This window comes from Solea solea, chromosome 11, assembly GCF_958295425.1.
Source record: "Solea solea chromosome 11, fSolSol10.1, whole genome shotgun sequence".
Classification (NCBI taxonomy): Eukaryota; Metazoa; Chordata; class Actinopteri; order Pleuronectiformes; family Soleidae; genus Solea; species Solea solea.
The window spans coordinates 24,063,651-24,076,196 of record NC_081144.1 but is presented as its reverse complement, the minus strand read 5'-3'; the positions used below and the strand labels follow the sequence as shown (position 1 = coordinate 24,076,196).

At 42.0% G+C, this 12,546-nt stretch overlaps 1 protein-coding gene across 1 annotated transcript; it reads right to left on the bottom strand.

Moving 5' to 3' along the window:
- Positions 1-47: 47 nt before the first annotated feature.
- On the bottom strand, positions 48-12,258 carry LOC131468836 (probable C->U-editing enzyme APOBEC-2). Its single transcript, XM_058643475.1, has 4 exons — positions 11,778-12,258; positions 2,203-2,383; positions 1,054-1,401; positions 48-184 (listed from the first exon to the last, which is right to left on the bottom strand). Exons 1-3 carry the CDS (start codon positions 12,065-12,067, stop codon positions 1,060-1,062), a joined length of 813 nt encoding a protein of 270 aa, XP_058499458.1. The 5' UTR covers positions 12,068-12,258; the 3' UTR covers positions 48-184; positions 1,054-1,059.
- Positions 12,259-12,546: the final 288 nt, after the last annotated feature.

Genomic DNA, 12,546 nt, shown 5'->3' with positions numbered 1-12,546 from the left:
CTACGGTTTATATATTCTGTATATTTTTTTTTGGTATGAATTCAAACATTTTGTGTTTTCCCTGTGAAGTTGTCAAATAAAAAAAAAATAATAAAAAATGATGAAAGGAGATTTCTTTGAAAGAAAAGGTGATTTTTGTTGAATTGGTGATTTTTCTCAGGTCGTGGGAAGATCTCGTGCAAACCTGCAACACAAAAAAACCCCAAAGAAAACGGGTAAATACACAGAATCACCTCTAAAACGCTTTTTTTTTTTTAGTAAACAGAGAAAAGAAAAATCACCTTAACAAATGTATTTAAATTTTTTCTTACTTGCCTTTCAGGTCTCCAGGAAATATGTTCCATTTCTCCATTAAAGTATCTTAAAACTATTAAAGTTATACACTGTGAGCGCCCCCTGCTGCATTATTGCATTACTAAATCTACGTCAGCTTAAGTCTACAATATTTTAAGAGCATGAGTGAGTGGTTTGTAAACCACTCGCTCTCCCACACCAAACCCCATAGAGAAAATCATCAATTTAACATCACAACAACAGAGGAGTTGTTGATCCACTGCTGCCTCCATCACTGAGTTTAAATGTCTTATTTTGTAAATTCGGCATCTTAAATTCTTCTTTCAAATTTACCTCAGTGACACAAAGTGACCACACGAGGCAGCATTAGACCAGCTTGTGTGATTTAAGCTTGTGTCTCCACAAGCTTAAATCACTGATTTTCTCTATGGGGTTTGGTGTGGAAGAAAAAAGGAAAACTGAACTATCCCTTGAAAGAGTTACTTAACTTACTCTCGGTGAAAACATGGCTGCCAACGTCTTTATCTCACTGTTAGACAACAGGAAACTGAATTTTGTAAACCATTCACTCTCCCACACCAAACCCCAAAGAGAAAGCTTCCTGTTGGAAAAACCTTGGAGTAAGTTCAAGTAAGTCTTTAAAGGGATAGTTCAGATTTTCTTTTACTGTCTAACATTGAGATGAACAGCAGGGGGCGCTCACAGCACATTCAGTGTTTACTCTGTGTCAGTATTTTCATCTAAACACAACTCACTAACCCAAATCTACTTAAGGATTTCAGTCAGTTTCCCCACGTAGTACTCATAGTTGTCCTGACAGTCCTCCCACGGCGCGAAGCTCTCGTCGTCCTTCTCCACGTACGTGTCCCACACGTGCTGGAAGTCCGACGGCTTCATCATGCGCAGTTTGCAGCCGGCGTTGGCGAGAGCGCGCAGGCCCTCCACGATCTCGGGCTGCTCCCACTCGAACAGGCGGGAGCAGAATATGCAGAGACGCAGCTTCTTCCGCTGCTGCAGGACAGCGGTGAGCGCGGCTGTGCACGCCACGCAGGGGCTGGAGGACACGTACCATGTGACATCGCACTCCTGCGAGGGGTTTGGGAGAACCTGGGGAGAGTAGAAAATCAAATCAAATCCAGTGTAAACGTCTTTGTGTAAACGAAGTTTGTAAAACCGCTCACTCTCCCACACCAAAGTCCACTGAGGAACTGCTGGTCTACTGCTGCCTCGTGTGGTTACTTTGTGTCACTGCAGTAAATCTAGTCAAGTCGTAATATTTCAAAAGTCGTAATATTACGAGAATAAAGTCGTAATATTAAAAAAGTCTTCATATTACAGGAATAAAGTCGTTATATTAAAAAAGTCGTAATATTACGAGAATCAAGTCGTAATATTTCAAAAGTCTTCATATTACGAGAATCAAGTCGTAATATTAAAAAAGTCGTAATATTACGAGAATAAAGTCGTAATATTTCAAAAGTAATATTACGAGAATAAAGTCGTAATATTAAAAAAGTCGTAATATTACGAGAATAAAGTCGTAATATTTCAAAAGTCGTATTATTACGAGAATAAAGTCGTAATATTAAAAAAGTCTTCATATCACAAGAATAAAGTCGTAATATTAAAAAAGTCGTAATATTACGATAATAAAGTGGTAAAAAGATGATCAGCTGCAACCTGGGACAAGATGAGAAACACGGAGCAATTCAATTTAAAAATTAAATTCAATAATGAACAAAATCTCATAATATTATGACTTTATTCTCAAAAGATTAAATTTTTTCATTGTTGTTTGTCCCTAACACTTAACAAATTCATGGATGAGTTCAATTCCTGTATTAACCTCATTGACTGAACTGTCTCTGTAAACTCTGAGAGGAGCAGCTGAGTGTGAATGTTCATTACCTGCTGAAAGAAGGCTTCTTCAGCGTGGGCTGTAGCGTGTTCGTCCTCCATATAACCTTTCACAGGCTCAGCGCTGCCCCCTGCTGCATCCACTCTGAAGCACAGGAGGGTTTTGTTCCTCCCTGAGGAATATTCAACGTTCCTGAACTGGAACTTGAAGTAAAACGGACTCATCTGCTCCCTGGTGGACAAAAGTAAGAGTAAAACCATCACTTAAATCTAAGATTTTTACAAAACCTTATTGAGTGATTTTTGATGCCTTACTAAACTATGACTTTTTTGTCTCATTTTGGACAACAAACTATACTATGACTTTTTGTCTAATTTTGGACGACATACTATACTATGACTTTTTTGTCTCATTTTGGACGACATACTACACTATGACTTTTTGTCTCATTTTGGACGACATACTACACTATGACTTTTTTGTCTCATTTTGGACGACATACTATACTATGACTTTTTTGTCTCATTTTGGACGACATACTACACTATGACTTTTTTGTCTCATTTTGGACGACATACTACACTATGACTTTTTGTCTCATTTTGGACGACATACTACACTATGACTTTTTTGTCTCATTTTGGACGACATACTATACTATGACTTTTTTGTCTCATTTTGGACGACATACTACACTATGACTTTTTTGTCTCATTTTGGACGACATACTACACTATGGCCGTTTCTCAATATCCATACTTGTGCGTACTTGCGTACTCCCGTACTTGTGAAAACGTCATCAGCCTCAGTCCAAGTGCTGTTCCAATTCTCAAGTAAGCGAACAGCGAGGACGGTTCTCAAACCCGGAAGTGTTCTCGCTCCGCCCATCTTTACCAAGTATGCATCGGAGGTGACTTAAGCGTACTTGCGATGGCCATGTATCCCAGAATACATTTCGGCGGAGCATATCAGCAAATAATAGAAATATAAATCTGAAATAAATATTTTTCTGTGTCCCGGAACAAAGTTTTAACATCATTTGAGGCGAGAAATGAGTCATTTAGAATTCAAAAATGTGGTTTGTGTATGAAGATGTGACGTATTTATAGTTTAACAGCGACGTTTGTCGGAGGTGATCAGCTCCGCCTCTGCGGACGCTCGGCGCTCACTGTGCCCGGCACAGAGCAGCGTTACCTCGGCCTGTCCTGATGAAATGATCCGCTGGCTCAGACGTCGCTGTCATTAGATGCTCGGTGTGATCCATAGATTTGTTGTTGACGTGTTATTTGGTTTTTAATGGAAACGTTTTGACCTGACAGTTTGAAGATTTGTATATTATTAATGTTTTTTTTTATTTTAACTTTGAATTTTAGATTTATATTAAAGTCGCACGGTCATTGTATCTGTATTTAAATATAATATGTAGATATGTATAGTATAGTATGTAGAGTAGTATTCAATTCAATTCAATTCAATTATATATTATATATATATAAGTATATATTTGTACAAGTACATATATGTCATACATATATATGTATATATATATATATACTACTCTACAATGCTGTAATATATCTATTTTCCACATTGTATTATTTGTATTGTATATTTTAATAGAAATAAATTAATAAATGAAGTTAAATATTTGAAATGTAAAAATAATAACAACATATATATGCATTTATTAAAAGTATTTCATATGTTCATTTATCAACACCGTAGGTGGCGGTAATGAGGCTGCAGCACTTGGCGCCAGCCACCATTCAAACAGCAGAACAATACATACATACTTGCATACTTGAGTATTGAGAAACAACCACATACTTGTGTACTCCCGTACTTGGCAAGTATATACTCCCAGCGTACTTCTCAAGTATATACTTCCCAAGTAAGCAAGTACATACTTGCTTACTTGAGTATTGAGAAACAACCACATACTTGTGTACTCCCGTACTTGGCAAGTATATACTCCCAGCGTACTTCTCAAGTATATACTTCCCAAGTAAGCAAGTACATACTTGCTTACTTGAGTATTGAGAAACGGCCTATGACTTTTTTGTCTCATCTTGGACGACATACTAATCTATGACTTTTTTGTCTCATTTTGGATGACATACGAAACTATGACTTTTTTGTCTCATTTTGGATGACATACGAAACTATGACTTTTTTGTCTCATTTTGGACGACATACTATACTACGACTTATTTTGGAGATTTTGGACAACATACTATACTATGACTTTTTTTGGTGATTTTGGACGACATACTATATACTATGACATTTTTTTGTTAAAGTCATAAAGTCATAGTATAGTAAGGCATCCAAAATGAGACAAAAAGTGATTGTATAAGCATATCGTCCAAAATGTGACAAAAAAGTCATAGTATAGTATGTTGTTCAAAATTAGACATAAAAGTCATAGTATAATAAGACGTATAAAATGAGACAAAATCATTGTATAGTAAGGCATCCAAAATGACGAAAAAGTCATAGTATAGTAAGGCGTCCAAAATAAGACAACAAAGTCATAGTATAGTAAGATGTCAAGAATGAGACAAAAAAGTCATAGTATAGTAAGGCGTCCAAAATGAGACAAAAAAGTCATAGTATAGTAAGGCGTCCCAAATGAGACAAAAAAGTCATCATATAGCAAGGCGTCCAAAATGAGACAAAAGTCATAGTATAGTAAGGTGTCCAAAATGAGACAAAAAAGTCATAGTAAAGTAAGGCGTCCAAAATGAGACAAAAGAAGTCATAGTATAGTAAGGTGTCCAAAATGAGACAAAAAAGTCATAGTATAGTAAGGCCTCCAAAATGAGACAAAAAAGTCATCATATAGCAAGGCGTCCAAAATGAGACAAAAGTCATAGTATAGTAAGGTGTCCAAAATGAGACAAAAAAGTCATAGTATAGTAAGGCCTCCAAAATGAGACAAAAAAGTCATCATATAGCAAGGCGTCCAAAATGAGACAAAAGTCATAGTATAGTAAGGTGTCCAAAATGAGACAAAAAAGTCATAGTAAAGTAACGCGTCCAAAATTTGAAAAAAAGAAATAGTATAGTAAGACGTCCAAAATGAGACAAAAAAGTCATAGTATAGTAAGGTGTCCAAAATGAGACAAAATTTTGTCTCATTTTGACAAAATTAAGTTATAGGATAGTAAGGCATCCAAAATTTGAAAAAAAGTCAGTATAGTAAGGCGTCCAAAATTAAACAAAAAAGTCATAGTATAGTAAGGCGTCCAAAATGAGACAAAATAGTCATAGTATAGTAAGGCGTCCAAAATTAGACAAAAAAGTCTTAGTATAATAAGGCGTCCAAAATGAGACAAAAAAGTCATAGTATATTAAGACATCCAAAATGAGACAAAAAAGTCATAATATAGTAAGGCGTCCAAAATGAGACAAAAAAAGTCATAGTAAAGTAAGGCTTCCAAAATGAGACAAAAAAGTCATAGTATAGTAAGGCGTCCAAAATTTGAAAAAAAGACATAGTAAAGTAAGGCATCCAAAATGAAAAATAAAAAAATCATAGTTTAGTAAGACATCCAAAATTTGACAAAAAGTCATAGTATAGTAAGGCGTCCAAATGAGACAAAAAAGTCATAGTTTAGTAAGGCGTCCAAAATGAGACAAAATAGTCATAGTATAGTAAGGCCTCCAAAATGAGACAAAAAAGTCATCATATACTAAGGCGTCCAAAATTAGACAAAAAAGTCATAGGATAGTAAGGCGTCCAAAATGAGACAAATAGTCATAGTATAGTAAGGCGTCCAAAATGAGACAAAAAAAGTCATAGTAAAGTAAGGCTTCCAAAATGAGACAAAAAAGTCATAGTATATATAGTAAGGCGTCCAAAATTTGAAAAAAAGACATAGTAAAGTAAGGCGTCCAAAATGAGACAAAAAAGTCATAGTATAGTAAGGTGTCCAAAATTTGACAAAAAAGTCATATTATTGTAAGGCGTCCAAAATTTGACAAAAAAGTCATAGTATAGTAAGGTGTCCAGAATGAGACAAAAAATTCATAGTATGGTAAGGCGTCCGAAATGAGACAAGTAGTCATAGTATAGTAAGGCATCCAAAATAAAAAATAAAAAAATCATAGTATAGTAAGACATCCAAAATTTGACAAAAAGTCATAGTATAGTAAGGCGTCCATATGAGACAAAAAAGTCATAGTATAGTAAGGTGTCCAAAATGAGACAAAATAGTCATAGTATAGTAAGGCCTCCAAAATGAGACAAAAAAGTCATCATATACTAAGGCGTCCAAAATGAGACAAAAAAGTCATAGTATAGTAAGGCGTCCAAAATGAGACAAAAAAGTCATAGTATAGTAAGGTGTCCAAAATGAGACAAAAAAGTCATCATAAAGTAAGGCGTCCAAAATGAGAAAAAAAAGTCATAGTATAGTAAGGCGTCCAAAATGAGACAAAAAAGTCATCATATAGTAAGGTGTCCAAAATGAGACAAAATAGTCTTAGTATAGTAAGGCGTCCAAAATTGACAAAAAAGTCATAGTTTAGTCATCATCATCATCATCATCCTCCGCTTATCCGGGGCCGGGTCGCGGGGGCAGCAGTTTCAGCAAGGGACCCCAAACTTCCTTTTCCTGAGCCGCATTGACCAGCTCCGACTGAGGGATCCCGAGGCGTTCCCAGGCCAGAGTGGAGATGTAATCTCTTCACCTTGTCCTAGGTCTACCCCGAGGCCTCCTCCCAGCTGGACGTGCCTGATATACCTCCCTTGGGAGGCGTCCAGGAGGCATCCTCACCAGATGCCCGAACCACCTCAACTGGCTCCTTTCAACGTGAAGGAGCAGCGGTTCTACTCCGAGCTCCCCCCGGATGACCGAGCTTCTCACCCTATCTCTAAGGGAAAAGCCAGCCACTCTCCTGAAGAATTCCATTTCGGCCGCTTGTACCCGCGATCTCGTTCTTTCGGTCATGACCCAACCTTCATGACCATAGGTGAGGATAGGAACGAAGACTGACCGGTAGATCGAGAGCTTTGCCTTCCGGCTCAGCTCCCTTTTCGTCACAACTGTGCGGTAAAGCGAATGCAGTACCGCACCAGCCGCTCTGATTCTCCGGCCCATCTCCGGCTCCCTCGTCCCCTCACTCGTGAACAAGACCCCGAGATACTTGAACTCCTTCACCTGGGGCAAGGAGTCATTCCCTACCCGGAGAAGGCAATCCACCGGTTTCCTGCTAAGAGCCATGGCCTCAGACTTAGAGGTGCTGATCCTCATCCCGACCGCTTCACACTCGGCCACGAACCGATCCAGTGAGCGCTGAAGGTTGCAGGCCGACGAAGCCATGTGGACCACATCATCTGCAAAAAGCAGCGACGTGATCTCAAGCCCGCCAAACCAGAACCCCTCTCCCCACGACTACGCCTCGATATCCTGTCCATGAAAATCACAAACAGGATTGGTGATAAAGCGCAGCCCTGGCAAAGGCCAACACCCACAGCACCCCTTCTCCAGGTCCACAAAACACATGTAGACCGGATGGGCGTACTCCCAGGCCCCCTCCAGGATCCCTGCAAGAGTTAAGAGCTGGTCCGTTGTTCCACGACCAGGACGGAATCCGCATTGTTCCTCTTGAATCAGAGGTTCGAGTCGAACCCTCCTTTCCAGTACCTTGGAGTAAACCTTACCAGGGAGGCTGAGAAGTGTGATGCCCCGGTAATTGGCACACACTCTCAGGTCCCCCTTTTTGAAAAGGGGGGCCACCACCCCAGTTTGCCACTCCTTCGGCACTGACCCCGACCTCCACGCAATGTTGAAGAGACGTGTCATCCAAGACAGCCCCTCCACACCCAAAGCCTTTAGCATTTCTGGGCGGATCTCATCAACCCCTGGGGCCTTGCCACTGCGGAGTTGTTTAACCACCTCAGTGACCTCCCTCAGGGAGATTGACGATGATCCCCCATCAGCCTCCCTCTCTGCCTCCACCACAGAGGGTGCAGATGTCGGATTCAGGAGTTCCTCAAAGTGTTCCTTCCACCGTCCGGTTACCTCCTCAGTCAAGGTCAACAGTGTCCCATCCTTACTGTACACAGCTTGGATGGTCCCCCGCTTTCCCCTCCTGAGGCCCCGAATGGTTTTCCAGAAACGCCTTGGTGCCGACCGATAGTCCTTCTCCATGTCCTCTCCGAACTTCTCCCATACCCGCTGCTATGCGTCTGCCACAACAGAGGCTGCCGCCCTTCGGGCCCGTCGATACCTTGCAACTGCCTCAGGAGTCCTCCGGGATAACATATCCCGGAAACACTCCTTCTTCAGTCGGACAGCTTCCCTGACCACCGGTGTCCACCACGATGTTCGAGGGTTACCGCCCCTTGAGGCACCTAAAGCCCTGGAGCCACAGCTCTCCACTACAGCTTTCACAATAGAGTCTTTGAACACTTCCCATTCAGGTTCAATGTCCCCAGCCTCCACAGGGATACAGGAAAAGCACCGCCGGTGGTGAGAGTTGAAGGCCTCTCGGACAGGGGCATCCTCCAGACGTTCCCAGTTCATCCGCACTACACGTTTGGGTTTACCAGGTCTATCCAGAGTCCTCCCCCATCCTCTGACCCAACTCACCACCAGATGGTGATCAGTTGACAGCTCTGCCCCTCTCTTCACCCGAGTGTCCAGAACATGCGGCCTTAGATCAGATGAAACGATCACAAAATCGATCATCGACCTTCGGCCAAGGACACTCTGGTACCAAGTACACTTATGAGCGTCCTTATGCTCGAACATGGTATTTGTTATGGATAGTCCATGACCGTGATCAGGTAGGCTGTTCTTCCCAATCACGCCTCTCCAGGTTTCCCCATCGCTGCCCATGTGCGCGTCGAAATCTCCCAGCAGAACTATGGAGTCCCCCGACGGAGCCCCTTGCAGGACTCCATCTAGGGCCTCCAAGAAGGCCGGGTCCTCCGAGCTGTTGTTCGGTGCATAAGCACAAACAGCAGTCAGGGCTTTCCCCCCCGCAACCCTAAGGCGCAGGGAGGCGACCCTCTTGTCAACCGGGGTAAACTCCAACACAGCGGCGCTCAGCCGGGGGCTTGTGAGTATCCCCACACCCGCCCGGCGCCTTACACCCTGGGCAACTCCAGAGAAGAATAACTTCCAACCCCTATCCAGGAGTGTGGTTCCAGAGCCAAGGCTGTGCGTGGAGGTAAGCCCCACCAGATCTAATTGGTAGCGCTCCATCTCCCGCACAAGCTCCGGCTCTTTCCCCCACAGCGAGGTGACGTTCCATGTCCCCAGAACCAGCTTCTGCCGCCCAGGTCCAGTACGTCGAGATCCCCGACCTTCACTGCCACCCATGTGGCAGCGCACCCGACCCCAGTCGATCTCCCTGCAGGTGGTGGGTCCACAGGAGGACGATGAAGAGGCCACGGGACTTGTTCGGGCTGGGCCCGGCTGGGCCCCGTGGTAGACCCGGCCACCAGGCATTCGCTCACAGGCCCTCTGTCTGGCCCTGGCTCCAGGCGGGGGCCCTGGGCTTCCTCCGGGCAGGGTCACTCTCTTCCTCTGTTGTTTTTTCATGAGGTCTTTGACCTTACTTGAGTATAGTAAGGCGTCCAAAATTGCCAAAAAAGTCATAGTATAGTAAGGCGTCCAAAATTTGAAAAAAAGAAATAGTATAGTAAGACGTCCAAAATGAGACAAAAAAGTCATAGTAAAGTACGGCGTCCAAAATGAGTCAAAAAAGTCATAGTTTAGTAAGGTGTCCAAAATGAGACAAAAAAGTCATCATATACTAAGGCGTCCAAAATGAGACATAAAGTCATAGTATAGTAATGTGTCCAAAATTTGACAAAAAAGTCATAGTATAGTAAGGCGTCCAAAATTTGAAAAAAAGACATAGTATAGTAAGATGTCCAGAATGAGACAAAAAAGTCATATTATAGTAAGACGTCCAGAATGAGACAAAAAAGTCATCATATACTAAGGCGTCCAAAAATTCACAAAAAAGTGATAGTATAGTAAGGCGTCCAAAATGAGACAAAAAAGTCATAGTATAGTAAGATGTCCAGAATGAGACAAAAAAGTCATAGTATAGTAAGACGTCCAAAATTTGACAAAAAAGTCATGATCTGAGTCAGAACCTTAGAACAGGTCATTTTCTGATGGACTGAGCAACTGTTTTATGTGGCATTTCATGGATATTTCTTCAAGATATTGAATGAATGAGGTCCAGTTAGTGAACCAATAAGTTGGTTCTCAAAAGAAAAACATTTGCGTCTTTATAAAAACTGGAATCACCTAAACTAAAAGTGCTTGACAGATGCCCTAAGAATAATAAATAGGCTTCTACAGTGTTTCTAAAAATATTACTGGCATTCGATCCATCCACATTAATCTCTGGAGTTGCCGGTTCATGACTCGGCACACACATCTGCCACGTCTTGTCTGTCTTCATTAAGCCAGAGTTTGACTGCGCACCAACAGATGGCTGACACGAATAGACAGATTTACACCATTTTCAAATCAAACAAAGAAAAACTGATGAGAATGAAAAGCAGAAAATCTTCGGGGGGGGGGGGGGTTTCGGCGGACGGATACGGTGACGGAGTTACTCATCGCTATTTTTATCACTGACTCAAGTGTAAGTCATTTGTATCCTCAGCTAATTAAAATGAAATGAGTTAATGTTTGACGGGGTGTGAAGCTGCTGAAAGTGGTGCCTGGCATAGCCGACTACTTTGCAAGAGTTGCTAATGTCGCTAAAGTGATGGTGATGTCTCATACTGCTTTCCATTTACTTCACAACTCCAGAATCGGAGCTGGGAGTGAAGTCACGTCCAAAGATGAGTTGTCTGGCGTTGTTAGCAAAAATACAAATACCTCAGTACAAAATTCACATATCTGTACTTTACTGTTTTATTTATATTTCTAGCAGCTTAAACTTTTACTCTACAACATTTCCTCTAGTTTTGTTACCGCCAAATTAAAAGATGTATAGTACAGTAAATGTAATATTATAAAAAGTGACTTCAACAGACTGGGAGTAGGGATGACCTATGATTAGGATTTGTGCTGATAACAATAGCGATGATAAAAACTGAAAGATTTGACGTGAAAAGTCAGTTATTTCTGTTGCTACTTTTCAGGATGAAAGCTAGCCAGACTAGCCGGGGGGGGGTCACATCATCTCCGAGTTCATCGCGTTTCAAGAGAGAAGTCGGAAGGCACAAGCGTATCCTGAGCTAGCCAATGTTAGCTATTGCTAGCAATGCCAGTTGTTAAAAAACCTCTGCACGGTATTTTGTGCACACAAAACAAGCCTGTGATCTCGGAAATTCCACGTTCTGCCTACAAATGGAATGCAGCATGACATCACTGTGTTGCCACAGTGTTTAGGCAGTGTAGTGTTTGAGCTAAATGCGTAAATATAATTTGGTTAGCGTTGGTTAGCATTAGTGCCCGTGTTAGCGCCAAGTGTGACGACTTCCTGTCAAAGCGATTTAAAATAAAACCTATGTTGCGATTTTGGTCGTTCTTACAAAATAAAATACACGTACAAGTAAAGTCATATCAGGGGATGTTGGCGTGTTATTGCCAATATTTGATAACACATTTGAACCTAGTGTATTGTTTTAAATGTTACCAACCCTGTGACAATCTGGAACGGCGGCAGCTCGATGGGCTGAAATTCTCCATTTCCTTCAGTGTTGGCCTCCTCTGGTGCTCCTGCTCCTGCTGCTGCTGCTCCTGCTGCTGCTGCTCCTGCTGCTGCTGCTGCTCCTGCTGCTGCTCCTCCACCCTCCTCTGCCTTCTTCTTCTCCTCATCCGTCCTGCTCTGCGTCTTCTTGACCACCTTCTCCGACTTCTTCACACTCTTCTCCTTCTCCTCGCCCTTCTTCTTCTCCGGCTTCTTCTTCGCACTGTTTCTGTCGGCCATGATTCTGTGGCAGTGGAGCGACAGAGTCAGATATAACGAGGCAGCGGGATGAAGAAAGAGAGAGAGAGAGGGGTGGAGACATGGGATGAGTGCAGTGATAACCCTGGTATCAGAAATAGAACCTATTGTTGGACACGCTGATGTCTGTCGGGGGTTCACTCGACTCAAACTCCCAACTCGTTTCAATCCCCGGCTTCTGAAGATCAAGAGTCGACAGGAGTGAGTGTCTATTATTATTTGACTATTATCAGCTATTTGATGAGCTGGTTTATCAGCGACCTTTTTACATCCTTTTAATAAAGAAAAACTTCATGTGTGTGTGTGTGTGTAAAAATAAACCTGGACATGTGGAAATCCAGCAGGCTTTAACTATCAACAGGCCAACAGCAGGCAGGTTATTAATAACTCTGCTTATCTCTCTGTGAGTGTGTGTGTGTGTGTGTGTGTGTGTGTGTGTGTGTGTGGTAACCACCACTCTC

Bases quoted from the DNA above. Each gene is read 5' to 3' on its own strand.
- LOC131468836 (XM_058643475.1), bottom strand. From the start codon at position 12,067: ATGGCCGACAGAAACAGTGCGAAGAAGAAGCCGGAGAAGAAGAAGGGC. The intron at 2,384-11,777 runs GTTGGTAACATT...TTTGTCCACCAG, and splicing joins CCGTTCCAGATTGTCACAGG to GGAGCAGATGAGTCCGTTTT. The intron at 1,402-2,202 runs GTAATGAACATT...TACTCTCCCCAG, and splicing joins AAGAAGCCTTCTTTCAGCAG to GTTCTCCCAAACCCCTCGCA.